The sequence below is a fragment of the Alligator mississippiensis genome, chromosome 4, assembly GCF_030867095.1.
Source record: "Alligator mississippiensis isolate rAllMis1 chromosome 4, rAllMis1, whole genome shotgun sequence".
Classification (NCBI taxonomy): domain Eukaryota; kingdom Metazoa; phylum Chordata; order Crocodylia; family Alligatoridae; genus Alligator; species Alligator mississippiensis.
Genome location: NC_081827.1, coordinates 28045993 through 28071914, shown reverse-complemented (window position 1 = coordinate 28071914; position 25922 = coordinate 28045993). Strand labels below are relative to the sequence as shown.

The following is a 25922-nucleotide window of genomic DNA, read 5'->3' as shown; positions in this document are numbered from 1 at the left end:
GCACAACTGTTCCAAATTCTGTTTGAGGCTCTTGCGTGCTTGCGAAACCAAAGTACTGAAGTCAGGCAGTATTATCTTACATTTCTAACGTAAGCTGCAGTGAAAATGTTACTGTGTACTATTAAACTACAGTTGTACTTCACAGCAAAAATGGTTTATTCCTGTAAAGTGCTTCTGGATCCTCACCGATCACTAAGAGAGCCAAAAGAAAACCTTCGTTATTAATTAAATTTGAACTAAGCACCCGGTTTCAGTTCCTTAAATATTTTTGTTGAACTAAAATTGTTTGGACTACTTGCATGGAAATACTGATTCCAGCTAAATTTCAGTTCTTTATTTTGTGCTCCAAAGGTTCGTTTCAATACAAGGATAGAAAAACTAAATATTAAGAGGTACGTGCAAGCTTTATCTATTGCCTAGACCACCGGTGCTCAAAGTTTTGGTCCTAAGGGGTGGATAAGTGGTGCTGAACCAGTCTGTGGGCCAGATTAGGTCCTACGTGCCAGGATGGGGCCCTGTGCTGTTTGGTCTCAGCACTGCTGGATTGGGCCCTGCGCCACTTCCAACTGGCCCCTACACAACCAGATCAGCCTCATGCTGCCTCAGCCGGCCTCTGCATGCCAGAATTGGCTCGGTGCTTCCTCAACCTGCCCCTGTACACCCAGATTGGCCCCCTGCCACCCTGGCTGGCTCCTACACAGCCAGATCTGGCCTGCATTACCTTGACTGGCCCTTGTGCCTTGATTGGCCCTGTACCACCTTCACCCAGCCCTGCACATTCAGATAGGACCCCACACTGCGTCTGCTTGGACTTGCATACCTAAGCACGGCCCTGTGCAGTAGATATCTGGTCTGTAGGGCTCCAGGAATTTGGCAGCAGATAAGTGGCAATTAAAGCTGCCACTGTTCCCCTACTACCAAATTTCTAGATGCATGGGGAGCCCCGAGGGGATGATGCTGGGCCTGGCCTGAATACTGGAAGTTGGGCACCCCAGCCTAGACCAACACATAGGGCAAAGGTATTTCAACAGTATTTGGATGCCTAATCACCATTGGAATTAAATAGGAATTAGATGACTAAATACCTTTCTGGACCTGGCCTTTATTTTTTAAACCTGAAACTTGATGTGCAGGGATGGACTCTTGTTGCTGCAGAGCACCATTACCTTCAGTTAAGTTTGCAGGATTCCTGCCATTGTATTTTCTCAACTTACAAGGATTAAAAAAAACACAAATGCACTTAATAGAAACTTTCTTGCAGTGTGTGTCAATAATGAGGGGAGGGAAGGAAAGGGAAAAGAAGAAAGTACAGTATATGCTGCCAGTTTCCTTGCTAGGCTGAATGATTTTTACTTGATGGCTTTCTGCTTCCTTATATAGCATGTATTCTTTCATAGATTTCATAGACATTAGGGCTGGAAGGGACCTTGGAAGATCATCAAGTCCAGTCCCCTGCCCAAGGGGCAGGAAGTCAGCTGGGGTCATAGGATCCCAGCAAGATAAGCATCCAAATTTCTCTTGAAGGCGTTCAAAGTAGGTGTGTGAACCACTTCCAGTGGCAGGCTATTCCAGACCTTGAGGGCTTGGACAGTGGAAAAATTCTTCAGTTTCATAGTTGGTAGGGTCAGAAGGGACCTGAGCAGATCATCAAGTTCAACCCCCTGCCATGGCAGGAAAGAGTACTGGGGTCAAACGACCCCAGCAAGGTGTTCGTCTAACCTCCTCTTAAAGGCCCCCAGGGTAGGAGCCAGCACCACTTCTCTTGGAAGTTGGTTCCAGATCCTAGCCGCCCTGTGAAGTAGCGCCTCCTGATGTCTAGCCTGAATCTACCCTCTGCCAGCTTGTGACCGTTATTTCTAGTCACTCCTGGTAGTGCTCGGGGGAACAGGGACTCCCCCAATGCCTGCTGGTTCCTTCTGACTAGTTTGTAAACTGCCACTAGATCCCCCCTCAGCCTTCTCTTGTGGAGGCTGAACAGGTTCAGGTCCCTCAGCCTCTTTCCTCACGTCCAGCCTGAAACGGTCTTGCTGGAGTTTATAACCGTTCGACCTTGTCATCCCTTGGGGCGCTCTGGTGAACACTCCTGATAAACTTATAGGTGGCCATCAGATTGCCCCTGAGCCTGTGCTTTTCCAGGCTATTGTTTGAAATGAAAGTCAAAATATGAGAAGTAGGGATGGAGTGAGGTTGGTTCAAAGAGAGAGGGAGAAACAAAGAGTGTTATGAACAATACTAATGCCATCTTTTCCAGAAAAAATAAAATCTTAAATTATGTAAACGTTTTGAACCTCTGGTAAATAAATACTGATTCCGAATGCTCTAATGAAATAATTTACCAGGTAAGTGTTGTAGAAACACACACAAACATAAATGCTTTAACAATTCCTTTAATATAACAATATTCAACTTCATAGTAGAAAATTTCAACCAGCTAATGCAAGTGTTTTTAGAATGCAAAAAACCCATTTAAAACAGTGTACATTTGTTTGAGGTACTTTAGCCATGAAAAAACAAAAGAGAATATTTTTCAAATAAAGTTATAATTTACAAAGCAAGAAGTTAGGTGGTACAGAGTAAAGAGACCTCAGTACTTGTATAAATAAACCAGAGGATACATAACAATATTTTCAGTTATAACTAAAAAGAAATTCAAAGTAGTCTCAAAGGAGTAATCATAATGCATGCAGAGTGCATTACTGCAAACATGTTACTCTTAGTGGCTGATTTAAAAAGAAAAATGTAAAACCCATAAAACAAAAGAGCCCCACCCCCTCTCAAAACAAAAAATACCCATCCAAAACCACGCACACAAGCTAGTTTGAGACAGATTTAGAAATCTAGATTTTACGCTTTTGCTGATTGTCAAATACTTCACACAAATATAACAGCAGATAGAATGTTTAACTTTTTAAAGTTGAACTGTACGAGGCTAACAGCTGCTGGCAAAAGAAGCTGAAGTTGTCAGATTTGCACACTTTGTTGCGACTTGTAAATCCACGCAATGCTATTGGTGTTATTGTCCATGATCTTTTACCATGTTGCAAGGCAAAAGGATGGAGAACCACCAGGTTGTTGCTCCAGAAGGAATTTTCCCATTTAAAATGCTTAATTTTACCTCACAAGAGCAAAGACAGACTTCCTGGCATATCTTCTAGATCATTTAATATTTTCACTACGGCACAGAATATATTTGGCAACCAGAGCTGTAAGTAGAACATGAATAGCGAACTGCAGTGCTTTGGATTTTAAGAAAATCTAATCTTGTTTTCTATTTATACATGTGAGGAGGCTGAAGACAAGAGTATGACCTTCCCATGGAGGCAACTGTATCCATGGTCTTCTCTGAACCACGTCTACTGGGCTTTCTTATCCTCCTCCTCATCTTCATCTAAAAGGTCCTGAAAAGAGAGACAAACACATCAGAAAGAGAATTAAAATGAACAGTCTTTGCACTTGGCAAGAACACAGACTGTTGTGAACATCCTGCCTTAACTGTGAGCGCATCCTTTTTCTTTCTGCTTTATTCACCACAGACCTTCCACAGCAGGCCAAGCGGGGATCCTACAGCCAACAGCCCCCTTTCACTATGCAACTGATTCATCCTCAAAGTCCTTCCTGTTTATACTGCATGAAGCTGTTAATATTCTTATTGTTTAGTTTTATGCTTCAACTTCATGATGTTTGATCTGTATGGCCAAGGGCCAAACAACTGCCAGAAGCAGCAGAACCATAAAATGGTACCACAGCAGAGAGAAAATGCAGTTGGTTCCTACATGCCAGAGCTAAGTTCCACAGTAGCTTCCCAGACCCTGGGGTGGTGAGGTGCTCTGAATGAGAAAGCTGCTGTGCAGATTCTAAAATAAAATAAAAATACTGCACCCACTCAATCACACTAACTTGCTCTCCTTTTGTTAAAGCAAAACACAAAGGAGACTTGTACGTGACCTTCACAGGAAAGAGCAGAAGAACTTGAGAGGAGACAGATCCTGGGTGAGATGAAAAAATGTCCTTTAATTTTGGGTGACCAATTTGAAATTTCTGTAATCCTACTTGGTAATAATATAGATGTTCAAAAAGCAGCTCTAACTGTCTTCAGTGCTCAATGTTTCTTACCAGACAGACCCCATTGACTCAAGCTGGGCAATCAGAAAATGAACATGTGATCTTAGAACTGGATTCTTCCCAGCAGCATCCAAACTGCAACTATGAGACTATGCATTCTCTTCCTGCAATCACAATGCACCTTCCTGTATCAAAATAGTCTCTTTCACTGCACAACACTGATTTATTCTCAGACTATGTCCAGGCAAGAGGCAAGGATGACGTTCTTAGGGCACGTCTACATGTCGCTGTATGATGACATTCATATGGTGCCATGCTTTAGTACTTCCAAAAGCACGGTGCAGTATGGGTGGTTACTGTGCCATGTGCACAGCGCATGGTTAAATTTTGCTGCTGCGTCACTGTAGCAGTATGTTATACTGGGGGAGTGTGCCGTATAGTGACAGCTGGCGATCATGTGTAAACCCATGTGATTGCTATGTTGCATAGCATGTCATACAGTGATACAGCATGTCACTACATCACCATAGGGTGATGTGTAGATGTGCCCTTAATGTTTTTAGAATACAGCTGCATATGCACAATTTCCTAGGATTTTAAAAGGAAAAATTCCCATCGTGTGGCCTCTTATTAACACCCTTATGGTTCACCACCATGGAGAGAACTTTTACATCTACCACAGACCTCTCCCACTTAAGCTAACAAATGCACATGAACAGCCACAGCTTTGTCTCCTTTCTATCGACCAGCATTAAAGAGGACAAGACATTTAGGCAGTGGCTTCTAGCAAGTATCTGTGATGGCAGATGAATGGTGAAGCTTGGGAATCCAGGTTCCTCAGACATCTTATTTTAGTTTCTTTGTCCAGCCAATTCCTGTTTTCCCTGACCTGACTCTTTGCCCATTGGCCCTACTCTCTCCTATGATTTCCACTTTCTTCCCACCACAAGCTCCTAGCCTCTCCCCCAAACTCCTGGACTCTGGACCCATTCTCCTTGCCCAACTAATTGTTGTCCCAGTGCCCATTTCCCCCTTTTTTCCCCTGCCTACACTCAGTCCATTTTTCTAGAAGCTTCAGCTCACTCCAGTACTCTTCACACTTCTCCACCCCCATCTGGCTCTTGCCCACTCTGTAAACAAGATGCCAGCTGGGAGTGCAAAGGAGAGAAGAATTGACAGTACATCTATATGCAGTGCTAGGCTCCTGCCTAAAGTAACATGGTACTGCAGTTACAACATCACTCCATTGTCCTGGACTCAAACATGCCCAGTTGCTGTGTTGATGAAGAATACCAAAAACGAGGAGCTGAAAGAGACGGCACAGATCCCCTCACTTCATGCAGATTGTGTGCACAGTCTGGTTGGCATCAGGGCCTGAGGGGCTGCAGTATATGCAAGGCAAAATACTTGGAGATTTTAACTGCTAATCTAAGACCTCTCTGAGCGCACACAGATTTTCTAAATGGCTATAATTTGGCCAAACTGGCACAGATATTTCACAGGAGCAGAAAAACGGTCCTTCCTTTGCTAAGAATTCTTAGAAACAGCTGAAATGTTTTGGAGGAAACTCCCCCAAAATTTTAGCCTGAGGCAGATACCTTACAGGGAACATTTCAGTCCACACACAGTTAAAGTTTGACAAACTGAAAACAGGGTCTTCCAAATGAGTGCCTGACCACAGTAATAGGCAGCACTAGCAACCCTGCCTATGATTTTATGAATAATCGAACACAGAAACCCAATAATTAAAATTTTAAAAATTTGGCGGTTTTGCCAGTTATGGTGTTTGTTATCGTTATTCACTTCACTCAGTTTGAAAAGCGATTGTAATCTAGGTTTTTTCCTTGTTTCTTGAGGATTACAGTCCATATGCTGCAACATTATTATATACAAAAAAGTCAAAGCACAAGCTACCTTCTCATGCACACAGTAGTGACATTTCTATTGCTTGACTCAAAGCTTCAGTCTCAGCCTCTGAACGAAAGGCAGATATAAATCTTGAGTCATCTCCAAGCAATAGCAAACTGATCTGCATTTTTCTCTTCTCAGGAAAAAAATTACTAGTCAGACTTGCCATCAGATTCCTGCAGGATGGAATTCTGCAAGATGATTTATATGTAGTGGGGGGCTGGAGTATCATTGCAGCTGTGGTCCAGAGAAAATGCAAGAAGCAAGGATTTTTTTTGCAATATCCAATATCAGGGAGGCAACTCAAGGAAAAGCACTCTGTGCTTAAAAGCTTGTCTTTCCTAACTACATGATTGGTCTAATAAAATATATTACCTGAATAATTACCTAAATAATAAAGGATGCTTTACAACATTATAGAATACTGACCACTGTAAACTTTATGCAGCACCAAAAGCATTTGATATAGTTCTCCTGCTCTTGGAGCAGAAACGTGTATCATTTTGCTGGTACAATTTCAGAACATTCTGCTCGTTCAGTGAAGCACAACCACCTACCTGCAGCCGTTTATGGTCTTTCATAAGACGATCATATTCCCTCTTAAGGCCTTCAGACTGCTTTTTAACAGCAATCACTTCATTGGTTGCCTTGGAAAGAGCTGTAAAATATAGAAGCTAATTTATAACACTTGGTAGCATATGAGTGATGCTGTAGTCACGATGGTCAAGAAATTATGTGAAAGGCAAGGGTTTCTTAGGGTGATTATCCTTTATTGGACCAACTATGTAGCTGGGATAAAGTCAGGCGAGCTTTCAAATGTTAGACATTCTTCCTCAGGTCTGATCACAAGAAGCCAGGAACATACCGCAGGGAGCTAGACCTAAGGAAGAAAGTCTTGCATTTGGAAGCTTGTCTAACTGTCTCAACTACATGGCTGGGCCAACAAAAGATGTCACCTTAAGAAATCCATGCCTCTCTTTATAAAAATTAGCATTATGCAATACTCAGGAGACCTAGTCATGGACCATAACCCCTTTGTGCTAGATCAGTGGTGCTCAACCTTTTTCTCCAGTGGGCCAGATGGGCAGTGCCCAGTCCATCTGGGGCCCGGATCCAGCTGGTGGTCCTAATCCAGCACCTAGGGCACATGCAGCAGGCATCATCTGGCTGTGCAGAGGGAGGCGGGGGGCAGTTTGGACCTCACCCAGCCCTGCAGGGGAAGGGGGCACAGCTTTCCCTGCAGTGAGGGGTCATGGCTCAGCCCCATGGGAGAGGAAGGGGAAAGGAGCATGGCCTGGCCCTGATGGGGAGAGGGGAAAAGGACATAGCCCAACTCCGTGACTTGGGGGGGGGGGGGGGGGGAAGGGGATGAAAGGAGAGTGGTATGGCTTGGCCCTGTGGAAGAGAAAGGGGGAAAAGGGCATGGCCTGGCCCCATCAGGGAGGGAAGAGAAAAGGGGCATGGCCCAGACCCATGGTGGGGGGGCTGGGGGAAATGGGCATGGCTTGGTTCTGTCAGGGGGAAGGGGATGTGGCTGGAACATAAGGCTTGAGGTTTGGGAATTGAGCAGGTGGAGGGTGGCCATATTAATGACCATGGCTCTCCTGCCACCAAATTCCCAACCCATAAGGAGCCCCATGGGCTGGATGTGATAGCTCCATAGGCCACATGTCCCCCATTGGGACAGAGGTTGAGCATCCCTACGCTAGATGGTCTCTGCTCCAAACAGATTCTAATCCAAGTACAAGATGGGCAACACAGATACAGCAAGAGGAGAGGAGGCAAGGAAGAAAGATAAGAAGAGGACACAAAGTTAGGAGTGGTGGCAGAGATGGGCATGGTGAAGGACTGGGTAGAGACAAAAGGATGTTAAATGAGTAAAATACCAGCAGAGGTGGTAAGGAGGTGGAACAGAAAGATGTAGATTTGAGAGCTATATTTGTACAGGTGCAATGAGGGGAAGGCTGCTGCATTTTATGAACAAATATCTATATAGTCTTTCAGATGTTCAAAAGTAAGTTTTCAATTCTACCTTTACTGAAGTTCCCCTGAAATACCTAATTCTGATCTTACATCAATGACAGTAGTGACTAAAAACATTACAGGCCTGATTCTAATCTCAGCTGCTCTAATGTGAATCTGAAGCATTTTCATTTTTTTAAAACAAACCCAAATTAAAATAAAAAGACATTTGGTTGTTAAAGGAGATTGAAATATTATCTCTGAAAAGTAAAACCTAACAGTATTATACTGGAAAGTTTTAGAAGTAATAAAATGTATGAGTTTCTCTTCACTTTTCTTTTCTGAGGTGGTTAAACAAGAATCATAACCTGATGATCTTATAATTAATTTTGCTACCTATCTGAACTATAGAAGAGTCTTATGTTTGGTGTGTTCTGCTTTATCTCTTGCATCCAAAAACAGACATTGAGAGGGTCAGAGTTTAGTTCATCATTTAATATTTTGTGGCAACTACTGCTGAAGTCTGGAAATTTTTTTTGATGAATACAGGAAAGGGCTCTCATTCTACAACCAATGGTGCATTCATACCAAGCAATTTCAAGAACGCTTGAGATGTGAATTCTGATCAGACTATCATTTCTTCATTAAAAGTTAAAGAATCCCCCTTCCCCAATTTTAGGAAAGCATAAACAACTACTGCAATTACCTCTGATACCAAGGCCAGTGCTAGTGTCATTAATGTCAGTTTCCCAGTAGTACATCCTTTCATTCTGGAGAATACTCAGAACTGTTTGTCCTTTTGACTAGAGAGGATGTCTTTTGCAGTACAGCCAGCGTACGTCAGTGTAAAGAGTCTTATTTATTGGCACCCTGCAGTCAGGTCTATTTAGATAGACTTGGGCAGTTCAAAGAACTTATACGGTTGGCATTTAAAATATCTTCTGTATACTGTAGTATCATTTTGGCTTTTTGGCTTCCCTCCAGTTTGACAAACAGTTTACCTAACCTGAACAGGAAGATAGATATTTCATATATAGCTCAAGATTTCATTAGTCTCTTCAGTAGTGGTGAGAAATTGCAGCTGTGTCTCATGTAACCTGTTTCAGATTTAGTTTTTGGTAATTTCCATGAATATTAACCTACAGGAATCAGTCTCATAACTGTTAAAAACTATTTGTCTATCCAGACGGTGCCATAAGCATTCTGAACACAAAATATAGGCCTAATCTTGCAAGTGTTTCTGCTAACCTTAAATATATTTACCTAAGAGCAAATATTGCCGGACTGGACACAATAATTTCATGCATCATCTTTAATATAAGTAGGTAACTAGATTTCTATTTAAGCACCCATTAGAGATTTCCTGAATCAACAAAAATATTACAGATTGATAAAAAAGGTATGTTGTTCTTTTGTGTTACAGGAGTTAGCCCCAACAACAGGCTTATTTTGAAATGAGAAGAAAACTCCACTGTAATGTGGGATTTGAAAAGGATAAAGCAGCTATAAGCATGACACTGAAATATACTTTAAAAAACAGGTAGAAGCAATAATTCTGTATCTGCTAAAGGAACTCCAACCCCTTTGTCCATCATGTTGCACAACATGACATTCTTGAGGTCTCTTAAATGCATTAGCTTTACAGTTGAGAAGTGCTGAACACTTCTTTTACCACTGGGACCCTTTGTACCCTTTCCTTCCACTATGGAGTACATATACCACCTTCTTTAGTTAATGTAGTAAGAGACTGAGAGGATAGGTTTATTGCACGCTGTGGTGTAGCATGCTGATACCCAAGCTAGTTTTGGGTCTGGGAAGCAGTCTCACAGCACTGCCAGGTTGCTGGATACAGGCTAATTCAGTTTACTTAGCCTTCATGGAACTCTGCACTACCATGAATAGACCCTTCCTGCTACCTCGAGCTAATTCAAGTATTCCTACAGTACATATGGCCCGCTCAAATTAGCCATGATACAGCAGAGATTGATAATTGCTAGTTTAATACATGATCCCAGAAACCCATTTAAAAAAAAAGTCTGATACAATACATAAAAATGATTTATTGTAAATCAAGATTATTAATAATAAAAATAAAAAAACAGCAACACTATTTGTTGCTCTCCTTCCTCTGATCACGTTTGCATCCTTATATTGTGAGCTGCCTCAGTCAGGGGGCTGTTTCTTTTCAGATGTGTGGAAAATTCTCTCAGAAAGATGCTGTTCTCATATCCTCCACAGAGAACGGTTAGTGAAAGGAAGGGTGCTATTTTGAACAAGAGCCTTTATCATGCTGTTACCTTGATGACTACTCTGCCAAAATCCTCATCCATTCCATTACCACTTCTTTATGCCTTCCCAGATCTTCAGATTCCAGCAGTCCATATACCAAAAGAAGGTTGATATCACCTGCGTTTTTAGATATCCTGTTCGATTTTCTCTCTTTTGATGACCTATTCCTAGATCAAAACTATCCTCTCCTAAACTGCAATGGTCTTCCTAGTTTTTCCTTTTAGAAAGGAAAGGAAAACCTGGCTCCTCTGAAGTCTTACTGACTTCTACATCAACAAGAGATCACCCAATTTCTTTATATTCTTCCTTTTACTGCTCAACTCTGCTAGTCTTTCCAAGGCCTTCTCCTTGTCCTTGGAAGACAGTCTTGCCAATAGCAGTTTAAGCCTTCACCACTGCTCTTCGCATTTAGGAAAAACAAGGATTTGAAAGGTGATAACACCATTTTATTTCGCATTGGTTTGTCCTGAGAGAGTATGGTATCAGATTTCAGATACCATGTTTTAGGAAGACAGGTAAACTGGAAAGGTTCTAGAAGTAAATGATGAAGATAAAGGGGTTAGAAAACAAGCCATAAGGGAAGCTCGACAGAACTAGGTATATTTTAGTTTGGAGAGGAGGCAGTGGGCAGGGGGCATGACAGCAGCTTTTAGATATTCAAAAGTTTGCCTTAGAGAATATGGAGAAAAGTGTTTTTGTGGCAATGGGTTTAGAGAGCAGGAAGGCAGTTTTAGATTAAATCTTAAGGGAAAAATCTTCCTAATGTCATTCCTAGAAGTGGAACAATGGAACCAGCTTCCCAGGGAAGCTGTGGAATCCCCTTCACTGGAGGGGTCCAAGAAGCTGGACAGACCTTTGTTGGCATGGTTTAGGAATAGCAGGTATACCTACATGCAGAGGGTAAGACTGGAACAGTGGGGACCAACCTTTATGGCAGGTGTGCCACAAATTAGCCTTGCATCCTCCCTAAGTGGCATTCTAATCTGCTCCTCTGCCTGATTTGCTGCTCTGCTTTCTGGTTCCTGCTCTGTGCCCTCTGCCTCACCTGCTGCTATTTTATGTTTCCACATCTATCTGCTGTTGTGTTGACTGTCCCCTCCCTGATCTGCCATGCGACACACAGAGGCTGCCCATGCCACATTTGGCGCTCACGTGGCTGGCTGACCACCCCTGGACTAGAAGAGGCTTGTTATTAGGCCTATGTGAAGCAGCTAGTATTCATTTTGGATTCGGCCAATTTGGGGGACTGATTCGATTCGGCTGAATCTGATTCAGAGATTTGGCTGTTGCAGAATCTCCGAATCAGCCAGGCCAGGCCCATCCCCTGCCCACTCTCCCAGCCTGGCAATGGCTGCCCTACCTGCCCCAGCTCTTGGGGAAAAATACACCCCGACTCTGCAGTTGCTGCCAGGCGGGGAGTGATCCTTGTTGCCCCCCCACTGTGTGGGGTGCTCTGCACAAGCCCCCCAATCCCTCCCTTCATACTCCCAGCCCCACCATGGGTGCCCTACCCAGGCCAGCTCTGGCCCCTTCAGAAAAATCAAACTGAAACCCTCCCCCCGACTCACCATTCCTGCTGGCAGAGGGTGATCCCTGCTGCCCCCCCATTGCCCCACACCCTGTGGGAGGCTCTGCACGAGCCCCCGAAGCCCCGAAGCCACAGCAGGAGCAGTGAGTCCAGGAGCTTTTCTTGGTTTTTTTTTTTCTTAAAGGGCTGGAGCTGGCCTGGGCAGGGCACCTGTGTGGGGGCTGGGGGAGCAAAGGGGGGGTCATGGGTTTCATGCAGAGCCCCCAATGCAGCGTGAGGCAGTGGGGATTGCCGCCCCCCCTCCGCCCGGCAGCACCTAGTAAGCACCGTAGCTTTTTTTAAAGTACCAAGCTGGGGCAGGCAGGGGCAGGGGGAGTGGGCGGGGGTCCCCCACCATGGTCCCCTCTCCCAGCCCCCCTCCCCCACCCTGAGTACTTACCAGCTCGGAGTCAGTTGCAGCTTCCTGCTGCAGCCACCAGGGACTGTCCAAATCAAAGCTCTCCGAATCTTTTCCAAAGGTTTGGAGAGCTTTGAATCGATTCAGACCTTTAAATTGGTCCCCTGATTTGATTTGGATTTGGCGATTCAGCCATCGAATCGGGCCGAATCTCCTCTGAAGTGAATCACCACCCGAAGCTTCGCACAGCCCTATTTGTTATCTCTGCCCACAGATATTTGACAAATGGACTCATTTTTATATTTATCTTTACTGAAAAACTCTTGTTCTTTTCTTATCCCTGTTAATTTCCACTCTACTCCTATTTTTGTTTTTAAATATTTGATACCAATACATGGGAAGCCATCAAGTTGGCTTACACTCAGTTTAAAATAGGTTCTAGATCTTCCTATGGCAAATAACATTTATGCATATGATCTTCAATATTTTTTTTTCAGAGACAAAAAAAAGAAAAAGAAACTTACTCCATGCTTCCAAGTTCTTTTTAATATTTAGGTAGTATAATGACATTGGACTATGAAATCTTTTAAATAATAGTATTGTGTTAACTTGATCTAATACTTACTAATGGGGGGGTTTACAAGGCACAGTACAATACTTTGGTTGTAACCAAAAACAAACCTATCTCTAAACATGAACAAAATATCTTTAGATCAACAAAGCAAACAACACACTGCATTGTTTTAATGTTTTAACTAAAACACACTCATGACAGGTGTACCTCACCTAAAGCTAACAAGAAAGCCAAGGACAATCATCCTATCCACTTCTCCCCTATTGGTAGAAAATACAGGCAAACCCACTTGATCCCTGCTGGGGAAGAAGGCTGGGCTGCGAGGGGTGAGGGAGTGTCACAGAGAAAGAGGTAGTGTTGCCTTTACAAAATTATTTTCTCTCCATACCAATTTAGGCAGTACAGCAGAATGCCAACTAAATCCCCACCTACGTTAATTGTTATTACAATGTGTGTTTGGCTGCACTGCATATATTATATATATATATATATTTTACAGTCTGCCTTTTATCATATAATGAGAATAAAACAGAAAAATACAAAGGTTCAATATATCTAAATTTACGTTATTTGTCACTTTAGGATTGTGTTATCTTAAAACAGGTTTTTGAATTTAATGTCCTAGTGCTCTAAAGAGAAACCCAAAGAAAAATAATTTTGGCAACCTAAAAACTAAAGTCACTTACAAAAATACAACCATTTTTATGCCTTTAAGTACGACTAGAGAGCCACGTACACTTTTAAATGCAAGTCTAGCACTTCCTGTCGTCTCATTAAATTTTTCTGTACCCAGCTCCCAAGCTTCGTAACTCACCTAGATAGGGGTAGAATTCCTACTGCTTGAGCCACAGAAGAGGGCTGGAATTGCTCCAAGAAGGCTACTACAGCCTAATAGATGGAAAAGTTGTCAAGGGCCAAGTAGATAAGCACAGTGATTCCACGGCATATATACTAATCTCTTACTGGGGAAACCAGGTAACTCACAGCATTTGCTGTCAAGCAAGTCATACAATAATTGTAACTTATCAGTGTTGCTCATAGTGCAACTTTTTAAAGACTGGTACTACTTTTTTACTGTGGAAGACTGCATGCAAAAGACCTCTTTTCCCCTTTGGACAAGCAGGGAAACCAAGGTACAAAATAATCTAAAACAGGGGTTCTGATGGGGGCAGAGGGGTGTAAAATGACCCAGCTTGGGTTGAAGGCCGGAGGGCATCAGGACCCAGCCGCCATCACTGCTTCTCGCTGCTGCTCATCTGTGGCATGGCTCAGCAAAGGCTCCCTCCACCAGAGCCCATGCTGCCTATGGCACTGCCTGGACAGAGCTCCCCTCTGCAGAAGCCCCGGCAGCTAACTGCAACATAGTGCAGGGACAGCCCCCTGCTGCCGAATGCCACTGATACCCTAGCTCCACAGGCCAGGTCCAAAGGCTCTGTGGGTCGCAACCTCCGATCCAAGATATTTATCTGAGAATATACCAGAAAAGCATCTTTAGGACCTGGAATAAGACTGCGGTCAACAGACTCCCAGTTCTGCATTCCAACCACTGGACAAACAGCCCTCAAAAATGAAGACTTTTTCATTAAGCAAACTTTTAGAATAAAGGCTAAATTCATGTATTTTATAGCCTTTTCATTTTGTGCATGCACAAGCTTAGGTACTGAAATATCCCAAACAATTGGAACAATTAGCTCTACAGCTTCAAATGAAATTGTTCTCACTACAGAGGAATTTCAGAATCTATAATATGGGTGAAGTAAAGGGCCTTGCAAAAGCCTTCCCCACTGCAATTAGTGCTATCCCTCTGGAATATTATAACTGCAAATGGTTATGACATTTTGCACTGTACAGGACGCTTTCAAATACAGCTGTGGACATGGCTATGTCTCGAGTATTTAAAGCACATGGCCAGAATAAGAGAGGTTTTGCTTTTATATCTGACTTTGATCTAGCCCACAGCTGTCCGTCAGGTGATCCATGGGCTGCACGTAGCCCGCAAAAGGTTGATTTGTGCCCTCCCTCCCTCTGTGTTGCAGATGGAGTCTCTGGGCTCCACCCCTCCTCTGACTGCCGCTTCTCCTGGGGACAGGACAGTGCACCACAGCACAGGAAGCTGAGGAAGTCTAGGTCACACGAGGCAGTGGTGGGTGGGGTGGTGCCTAAGAGGGTGCATATGTGGGAATCATGCCTGTGCAGTGCAGCAGTAGGGGGTTGCTCAGTGCAGTGGTGGGAGGGGGTGCCCACGCAGATGCATGAAGCATCAGGGGGTTAGTGAAGGGGAGTCTGTGGCTCACCTGGTTCAGCCCCTGTGGCATGCTGCCTCTGCTGGTGTAGCCCTCACGGGCTTAGAAATTGAACAACCCTGATCTAGCCATTTAGTTTTCAGAGACATTTAAGTGACTTAAAGGCCAAGCCCAATTTTCAAAGTTGCTTAGAGACCGAGTCTCTAAGGACCCAACTTATTTGTGTAAATATACCATTTGTAAATTTTACACATACCCATCAATGTTAAAATGTAACAGGTGCTCATTTTACAGAACCTGAATAAAAGAACTGAATGTGTCTCACTCACCAGGCAAGACAACAGAAGTGTTAGTAGCTACATTTCCTGTGGCTGGGAGTTTGGAAAGAGCAGAAATAAGTTATTGTGGGTATGGAACTGTTACACTTTTTTTTTTTTTTGGTTTCTCACTGAAAAGAAGTCTGACCCAAGAAATTACTGTGACTGGACTCATTTATGGAAGAACAGAACTATACTGGGACAAGTGCGTCAGTTATGTTTTCAGATACAAGTAGAAGGATTCAGGATGGATCACACCATGTGGAATATTACTGAGGAAGAGGTCAACCTGCCAGAAAGGGGTGACAGGAGTCTGTTCTGTTGCAATGTTTGATATTTGTTAACCCGCAGAACTTTGTTTTGTAAATAAAGCTGTAACTTTTATCATATGTGAGTGTAGCATCTACAAAAGGTGAACTGAAGTGGGCAGGAAAAGTCCCAGGAAGAGTCCCATGGTCCTGGATATTCTCCAGATATTTCACACTTTAATAGGTCCCTATAGCACAGAAGCCATTAGTAAGAAGAGAAGGCAAAGAGGTCTGATTAATACCTGGTCACTTGGCATTTTTTAAATTGCCAAGGAAAAGGATGGCTACTTTACAGAACTTCCCTTTTCCCAGACTGACTTTGTTTCCATTTGCAGACCAATTTGTATTGTAAATTTCCCCAAGAATCCCACAACAATGCTAGCAACATGGTGTTAAGCTATTCAATGTATAAGGTTAGAATGTGCATCAGCGACTGCAATTTAGAAAGGTGAAATGCTGCAGCACCTTTATATTTTCAAAAGTAGCATCTAAAACTGTCCTTGCAAATATGTATGTACAAGTTCTGCACAAGGGAAAAACAATCCCCAAACATTTCAATATGTACCAGCTTGTAGGCACAATACTAGCACCCAAACTGAGATCCCCCAAGAATCTGAATCAAAATTTTCTTAGAGTAACTAATCATATTCTTAAGACACACTTACAGTTTATGGAGTCCAATTTTTGGCTTATTAAACTCTAAGCGTACTCAGTCATTCCTGGATACTACTAAGGCATTCTTCATTATATGCCTGTGTATCTATAAAATGCCATCTCAGAAGGGTTTTCTAAAGACGTGCTATTACATGTCCAGGTATGCTAGAAATGGATTTAGGCTCTGAATGTGCTAACACACTGCTGGGTGCCTGTAAAGCCCTCAGTATGTGGGTCTTCAATAAAGGAAAATAAAAACCCACTCTTTCATTTTTACCACAATGTTAAAAAAGGCCTCAAATGGAGACAGAAAATCCAGTATTAAGAATGGGGGAGAGAAGGCAAGGAGACTAGCTGACATTTGTTACATCCTCCACACTTTTCCTCAGATTTAGGTAAAGCCTTCATCTATAATCCCTTCCTTCTTTTGCCTCGTCTTCACTAGAACAAAAAATAAAGATCTTAAAGAAGAAATGGCATTTTGCAGTTGTCAGATGAATTACCAGGTTGAATTAGAGACTATTCCTTTGAATGACCCCTCTTTGCACACAGTCAACATTATTACATGAGTGGAAAATGCAGAAAGAGTTCATATTAAACATTTCTTGTCCCAGAAATAGAAAAATAGTGAACTAAGAACATTATAAAAAGTTCTGTTTTCCTTTGATGCCAGCACATGGACTTGTTACTGATTCTAATTTTGGTAATCTAATGTATTGTACATTTTAGTCCTAAATGCAAGTCTGAGTGCAACTTTCCTAGTGTGCACTAACAGCTTTATGATTCATGTATAGTTATTGTTTAATGGAAATGAACCACTCAAAATGACCCCAGCATTATGAACAAATTGTTTCATTAGTACTTCCATATCACAATATGCTGCAGACAGACTTCCATTCAAACAGCAGAAACACAATTGTTTAAGTAATTTTACATACCAGCCAAAGCAGACTGGATCTTACTGATATTAGGCTAAAGGTAAACCATAAAAGTTTATCATTTATTTTGCGTTTTAGATGTCACAATTTGTCAAAAAGCTTTCAGACACATTTCTTTCCAACTATGCAAATACAAAGAAAGAAATGGTGCAGTTTTAGTCAAGTGCTTATTGAAACACAACAAAATGAAAAACCCCATTTTGATGCACTAGTCTTTACTATTAACATGAAACCTCAGATTCTATTTCTTAATTTCACTCCTGAAATTTCAGAAGATACCCTTTGATAACCTGCTATACAAATTCAGAAGATGTAGCCTGAATCAAATGAGTGGGATGTATCCACCTTAGTCTTTAAGTACCTTAAATTAACTGATTGTCAATTAGCTGAAAGTAACAAGAGCCTAACGTAGACCCCAGGAAAATGAAACATCATTAGTTGAAGATTGTTGCTAATCAAATTTAATTGTGTATGCTGAAAAATTGGTTACAAATTTTATTTAAAAAATATAAAATGAAGTGTACAGGATAGCAGGCCCCCCAAACTGCAGGAGGACTGTGGCCAAAACAGCATGTGCTAAAACTACTTACACCCTACTTTTCTATAACATTCCCGATTAAAAAGCTTACAGTATATTAATGCTCCATATTGCCAGTTGGTTTAAATACACATATGCATTTTCACATTTTCCTTTCACTAGGCCTGTCACTTCAAAGGCAATCTTTTCTCCCTTTCTGTAAAGAAACAGCAGGGGATGCACAGCCCATAATCAAACCTGCCTCAGAAGGAAAGGGATAGAGGAGACCCCCCTCCTATTAAAATCATTCTTGCTGCATAAAGCCCAACTAAAAACAGCTGTTCTGAAGTTTGCCACCAGATTTAGACCTGACAATTTATAATGATTCATTAAAATGTCTGGAGTAGCTTTTTAGCAGTGGCACACTATGGTACTGGAACACCGAACACTGATCTCACAAACACTGCTATCTTACAGTGACAGCACATTAGAGGCTGCAAAAGAAAAAACATATCATTTTTGGGGTAGCTTAAATGTGCATTTGTATTTTCACAAGGTCATGAGTGATGTTATCCAAAACATTAATTTCAGACAGGTGAGTATTCACAAATGTCAGGAACCTTGCAAGGTCCAAATAAGACATCCTCAAACAGGTAAAATCTGCTTTTATCTTGGTGCTGATTAACCAAGAAAGCAGTTCTGACAGCCTAAACCTTAAACATGGAAGCCAATAAGAGGTGTTGTGCTACAAAGCACTTCAAAGAACTTCTCTTTATAGATTTTTTTTTTTCAAAGAAATGCTACTATATTACTCTTTTACAGTAAGAAACAGAACTCAAGTAAGGACTTATATCTGACTTAAAAGGCACACTGTACTGGACACAAACTTTTCATATACTTTCCTTTTATATGAGGGGGTAGATTATACATGATCTGAAAGGTCATTTAGCACATATATCACCCTACAAATTGATCTTTTATTCGCTGTAACACTTGATCAAGACATACTCCACAGAATGAAAGCAGCTCCAAGCTGTAACTCTACCACCTTAGTTACACTGCCATTGTTTACAATATACAACTTTGTGGAACTAAAATATTTACTGCAAGACAGAAAATGACATTGGTCTGTACCTAGAGTCCTATGCCAAATACAATTGAGATTCTAGCCTTTCTAAGCAGTAAAATCAACTGTGTTATACTTGGGATTATTTTATAGTCCAGGGATCTTTCTGTATTATTTAATAGAATAATAAAACCTATAGGAATACAGAAATATGAGCAACCTGCATTTTTTCTTGATAGTTTTAGAAATAACCTACTTAAAGCCTAGTCAGTTTCATTGAAATAAATTCAGCAGCTTACCATTTGAAGCTCTCTTTAATTCATCTGTTAGGTACTCAACTTCTTGCCTCAGTTTTTTGTTGGAGGCTTCCAGTGCCTGTTCCCTTTTATACTTCCCCTTTTCATTCAATGCCTGTTAGAAAACAGACTAGTTGTTATAGTTAATATAGGCTTAAGTTACTACTAGACGTTAATACCAAAAACTTTAATAATATCAGCCTAGATCAATAACTCTAACTGATGTCAATAGGAGCAATAAGTGCTCAGCCCTTTCAGGGCAGGGGAAGAAAGGGAAGATGAACCTATATTCATAATAATTTAGGCCAAAATGAACAGTTATGACAGTGTATTATAACCTGGATAAAGATGCTAAAGAACATCACTAAATCATTCTGCATTAAGCCCATCATTTCTGTTTAAATTATACAATGTCCTTGAAAAAAACTTCTTCATGGTAAGGGTGGCCAAAACTTGAAATGGGTTTCCAAGGGAGGTGGTGCTCTCCCCTACCTTGTGGGTCTTTAAGAGAAGGCTGGATAGACATCTGGCTGGGGTCATCTGACCCCAGCACTCTTTCCTGCCTAGGCAGGGGGTCAGACTCGATGATCTGTTAAGGTCCCTTCTGACCCTAGCATCTATGAATCTATGAAAAAGTGTGCCAAGTCTTCAAATAAAGTCCATAAGTGATAGATTACCTATGGATATAGGGATTCTCTGTTTTGTAGTTAGTTACCCTACTTGAAAGTTGTATCTTATTTCTAGCATGAATTTGTTCTATTTTAGCTTCCAGCCACTGGATCTCATCATTTTCTGCTGAAGAGCAGTTTACTATTAGAACTCTCTTTTCTGTAGTGCTATTTACAGTCTGCAAGCAAGTTACCTCTTAACCTTAATTTGTATAATATACTGTGATTTATCATTTATTTAGGCTCTTAGATGCAACTTTCTCTAGTTCTGAGATAAGCACTTGCAGTTATCAAGAAAAGCCTTGTTAAGATGGGAACTACACGCTATCCACTGCTCCAAGAATTTGAGATTGGTTAGATCTTCTGTTTATGACAAGAATATATATTTTTTGCAGTGAGGGGCAGTCTCACACCCAACCCCTAAGCCTAGAGGTTTAGTCCAGTGTTTCCTAAACTTACGATACTTGGGGCACACTTTTTTCTGGATTAAAATTGGTGGCATACTTTTCTGAATCTTGCAGCATCCCACTTCAAAATCAATGAGCTAGATATAAATTCATAAAAGATACAGAGGGGAGCCTTGAGGCTAAAAAAGTTGAGAATCTCTCATGTAGTGGTGGGGGTATGACCTTACCCTGCTATGCCCTGCTCTTTTCACTGTTTGTCCCTCCCAACCCCTCGTCTGTGAACCAGGACAGCCCCTGCTGCTGAGGCTGCTACTGCTGTGTCCCACATGCCAGCAACCACACCCTGCCAGCCCCAGGAACACAAGAGTGAAGGGGATGAGCTGGCTTGCAAAGCACAGCTCTGTCTATGCATCTGTCCATCCTCCTGCTCGTGGCAGAAGGCACATCTGAGAGTGTCAAGAAGGGAGCTAGAATAGGGGCTGCCTGGGGGAGGGAAAGCAGCAGCAGTGAGGGAATCCCGAGAGCAGTCACAAGTATTGTTGGAGTAGGGGTGGGGATGAAAGCATTTACTCCTAGTAGGATCTCACAGCACACTTCTGTCATTCTGGATGCAGACAGAAGCGACAATTTTCACCTGATCTGGCCACAGAAAGCAATTTAAAGCTGTGACCAAACACAAGTGCACAGCTGTAAATAGCTTAAAAATGGCCAACGGGGTGAAAATCTGACCCCTCATTGCATGAGGTATCAAATAAAGATGTTACACAAAGTAGTGTATTTTGTAACTGCAGGGCTGCCAGCCTGTAGATGTTTTCAGAATGGGAGGGAAGAAAGGGAGCAGAGGGAGTTCAGTCTGGGGGTTTTTTACCCCCCACCCAGAAGGTAAGGCAGGTGTATTGCAGCCCACCTCCCACCCCTTGAGGTGGGGGCTCCAATTCACCCACCTTACCCTTCAGCACCAGCTGGGGAGCCCTGAGAATGAGCTCCTTCTGCTGTCTTCCCCCCTCCCATTCTGAGACAGCTTGGCTTTAGCTATGGGAACCTGGCTGCAGGCTCCCAGCACAGCTAGATTCCCCTCTCCCCTGGAACCAACAGTGAACTTCTGTTTGCTCTGGGATAACATAACTCAGAATGCTTTGCAAAAGTTGTTCTGAATTATAGTTGGGAGCTGCACTTCTGCCTGCACCATCTATTGGCACACTAGTATGCCATGGAATCACAGAATCCTAGAAAATTAGGATTGGAAAGGACCTCAGGTGGTCATCTAGTCCAACCCTCTGCTCAAAGCAGGACCATCCCCAATTATATCATTTTGGCCAGGGTTCTGTCTAGCTGGGCCTTAAAAACCTTCAAAGATGGAGATTCCACAACCTCTCTAGGTAACCTGTTCCAGTGCTTCACCACTCTCCTAGTGAGAAAGTCTTTCCTAGTATCCAACCTAAACCTCCCTTGTTGTAACTTGAGACCATTGCTCCTTGTTCTGTCATCTGTCACCACTGAGAACAGTCTAGCTCCATCCTCTTTGGAACCCCCTCCAAGTAGTTCAAGGCAGCCATCAAATCCCTTCTCAGTCTTCTCTTCTGTAGACTAAACAAGCCCAGCTCCCTCAGCCTCTCCTCATTAGTCCTGTGCCCTAACCCCAAAACCATTTTCATTTCCCTCTGCTGGGCTCTCTCCAGCTTGTCCACATCTTTTCTATGGGGGGGGGAGAGGGGGGGCTCAAAATGGGACACAGTACTCCATATGTGGCCTCACCAGTGTACACCCTGTGTGAATACAAGGGCTAGCTTTTGCCCTTCCTTCCTTTGGATAGCTTGCTGAATCAGTCTTGCAAGCAGCCCCTCATATATCAGAAAGGTCAAACAAGGATGGGGTTAGATCTTCACCTCTCAAATTATCATTTCTATCTTGATAGGTATGAACTCCTTTTGTGATGAAGAAAGGCTTGAAGGGCCAAGAAAAATGCAAGTCAATAAAGCTGAGAACATACTAGGATTTTCCCAAGAGCAGGAAAAAAGGGATCAGTAAGAATACATGGGATGCCACTGCCAAAATGAAATAAGCAAAGCAGGACCTCTTTAATGCTAAGGAGCAAGAGGATATTAAATGGAAAAAGAATAAAAGAATAGATAAAATAGTAGACAAGTTCAACAAGGAAAGACAAATATATATTGACAGAGGTGCTTTAGAAGCAGAGACAGCAGCCAGTGGAAGAGCTGTAAACCAGATTATAAAATGGCTTGCAAGCTATTTCAGTTGCAGCTACAGCAAACCAAAAAAAGAAAAATGGAAATATTTTCACCAGCCTCAAAGAACAAATTAAACAATGGGTAGAGAACTTATATTATATTTAAGTAGACCTCCACATAAAACAAACACCAACAACATAGGTAAGAACTTTATAGCAACTGCATGGAAGTCACCTTTGGGGTGGAAGAGAATGTTAAACAGCTGTCAACTAACTATAAGGCCAAGATAAAATAACTGCATATCTGCTCAAAGCAAGTGGTGAAGAGAACTTAAGGACTCTGTCATGGCTCTTCAACTAAGTATGGGGACAAGCACCTCCCCAGAAAGATAGAAGGAGAAACTCATAAAATTGCTTAAGAATGGCAATTTAAGCAACTGAAACTAATTCTTATGGGATAATACTTCTGTTAGTCCCAATAAAGGCCTTCTGAACAGAATCTGCCAGACTACTGACAGCATATTTCAAGAACAAGCTGGATCTTCTATCAATGACTTCTTTGCACTACTCAGTATCACTGAACAAAAGGGACAAACAGCAGCTACCACTCATTTTAAATTTCAGAAAGCCTTTCATCATATAGACAAAGGGTATCTGCAGCAGATGTTGGAAATCAATGGATTCTCTTGTAAAATCATCCACATGTTCTACAGTCTTCTCCAACCGGGAGTGAAATAACCAGTTAAATGATAAGGGTGTGTCCTCTCACTTTTGTGATTTGGTGTCGTCATTGCACTTTGCTATGCAACAGATTTCTAGCGTGGAAAACAGAATGCCATGATAGATTGTGTCCTTGGAGATCTAGACTTTGCTGATGATATCTGTCTCCTGAATACACTCCTAAATGAAATGCAGCAAAAGACCAATATCGTGGTTAGAACTGCTAAACAATGATGTCTTACAATCAACAAGACAAAAAACAAAGATTATGAAAGTCATTATGACTGCAAAGGATTCCATCGTTTTAGAAAGAATAGCTTTGAATAATGTTGTAGTTTACTTGCACCTTTGGCAGCACCTTTCATAACTCTGATAACTGAATTTGTGACAGTCATCAAGTTAGTAAGACACAGATTTTTGGAAGCTTATCGCAATACAGAAGTCTAATATCATCAGTATCAGCACTGAGTTGCAAACCTTTAGTAACAGTGTCATAAACATCACTCTGTATGTACTGAGTCATAGAGAATGGAAGAGCAACAAGTCTTTCCAAGGGAAATTAGAGAACTTTCTTTCAGTGTTGAGCCTGTGCTAGATATTTCAAGTAGAGCAGGTAGAGAATATAAGAATGTGGAGATCTTGGAGAGGGCAGTTACCAACAGCTGTGCAAATAGAATATGTAGGAAGGTGGATTTGGCTGGCCCTCACAATCTGGCCAAAGTAACATACTTCCCTTACAAACCCTGTTTTGCTAGTCTCAAGGCCAAAAGAAAAAAAAAATGACTCATTGGTCCTTGGCAGAACATTAAAGATGGAAGCAGCCTTAAAAATTAACCTTAGGAGATTAAAGAAACTGGCCTAGAATAGGACTGGCTGACAAAAAACTGACTTCTGCCTTGTGTGGTGCAAGCAGTGGTTTGGATTGGATTAGATGATCTGTAGAAGTTAGGTATCTACTATGCTTTGAAACTTGCAGTCCTGTTTTACTTGTTGCTTGAAGTATGATGATGCATCACAGCAACTCAAATAATTGTCCTGTCTTTAAAGTTCTTAGATAGCCAAAAATTGTTTCTTGGACCTCTTTTTTTTCCCCTCAGGTGACTAATTCCTCCTCTGAAGCAATGCCTCTGTTCACAGACCACCCACAGCAAGCACATGCTCCCTCCCAGTTTACTACTTTCATATTTAAAAGTTCACACTTCCAGCAAAATATGAATGGGCAAGTTCTGAAGTTGATATTTATTAGAGATCAAGTCCAATTAACAATGAATATTGAATTAATGCTTTTACAGGTTTTGCAGGCAACTGACAAAATAAACAGAAAACCCCAACACCCACCAAACCAAAAATAATCATGCAACTGTTGGTGGCTATGCCAAAACTTTCTTTTACACAGGCTATGGGTCTTGAAGTCATCAGGTCCCATGTGCCGTACATAGCATGTGCCCTGGATTGGTCCTGTATGCTGGTCTGGGGCATATGCTACATACAGTGTGTAGGTCAAGTCTGAGACCCATGGGCAGCACCATGGGCTGGATGATAGGGCTCCTCAGCCTGGATCTGGCCGGCAGGCTGTATCTTTGACATCCCCAATATAGACTGTTCCAAGAGAAGCCAGTCTGCCCCTAATTTACTTCTTTATGAAGACCCGATGTACATAAAAATGGCTGCTCAGGTACATGTTTAACACATGAACATAGTCATCTGAGCTCAGTCATTTATCACGTACACATATAAGAGAAAGGAACAAAAAGAAAGAGGAAGATGTAATCAGATAGCAAGAGTTGAAAGGAACAAGCTGATCTCCATTTCAGTGACAAAATATTCCTGCTGCTCACTCAACCATATACCTACTGTGATAACTACTCTAGAGCTTAAGTCCAAAGAGTAGTTTGGACTCCTTCCCTTTGCAAACTGTTTCAGAAGTGGGAAGTAATGATGACAGGGCCAAATCTCCTGGCATACATACTAGTAACCCTGAGATGAAGGAAGCCCTTTCTCTCCTGTTGGTGTCTATATGCCCATTCCCAGCTTATCCAAAGCCTGGGCTAATGGTGGAACATAAGAATATAGGAATTACCCTTATAAGAATTACTGGGTCAGACCATAGGTTCATCTTGCTCAGTATCCTGTGTTATGCAGTGGCAGAGAGTGGATGCTGAAAGGGCGAGTGCACTGGGCATAACCAGGGTTTTTTTTTTCCCAGTTCCTCTCTCACTTGCAGCCTCCAGCATTTAAGGTCCAGGAAGTTCTGATTCAGAGGCTGTATTCCTAACTTCCTTGCTCAACAGCTACTGATGCTCTTTTCTTCTAAGAATTTGTCTAGTCCCTTTTTGAATCTGGCTAAACTGTCAGCTTCCACAACATCTGGTGGCAACGAGTTCTCCACTTCAATAACACGTTTTGTGAAAAAGAACTTCCTTTTGTTAGTTTGAAACTTATTACCTACTAGTTTCGCTTTGTGACCCCCCTTAGGTCTTGTATTGAGAGAATAAATAATAAATCCCAATTTACTTTTTTCTCACCATTTAGTATTTTGTACATTCTTATCATGTCCCCCTAAGCATCTCTTTTCTAAACTGAACAGGCCTAGCCTCTTTAGTCTCTCCTCAAATAGAAGTCCTTCCATACTGCTAATCAACCCTGCTGCCCTTCTCTGGACCTTCTCTAGCTTTTCTATACTCTTTTTTGAGGTGTGGAGACTAGAACTGGACACAGTATTCAAGGTGCTGATGCACTATGGATTTATCAAGAAGCCTTTTAAAAATATTGCAATCACATTAGCTGAGGCTGTTTTTAGTGATAGGGTGCATACTACAGTTGGGAGCTTGTCAATTTCTGATCTGAGCTTCTTCAGGACCCCAGGACAAACGCTATGAG

General features: G+C 42.0%; 1 protein-coding gene across 2 annotated transcripts in view; it reads right to left on the bottom strand.

Annotated features, from left to right (window-relative positions):
* Window positions 1–2371: 2371 nt before the first annotated feature.
* BCAP29 (B cell receptor associated protein 29) overlaps window positions 2372–25922 on the bottom strand; it is a 36457-nt gene continuing 12906 nt past the window's right edge. For both annotated transcript variants that reach the window (XM_006257816.4, XM_019487451.2), the window contains exons 5-7: window positions 19063–19174; window positions 6528–6628; window positions 2372–3398 (exon numbers count right to left, since the gene is read on the bottom strand). In XM_006257816.4, the coding sequence (XP_006257878.1) occupies window positions 3354–3398; window positions 6528–6628; window positions 19063–19174 (258 nt within the window). In that variant the 3' untranslated portion in view covers window positions 2372–3353. The remainder of the gene's footprint in view (window positions 3399–6527; window positions 6629–19062; window positions 19175–25922) is intronic.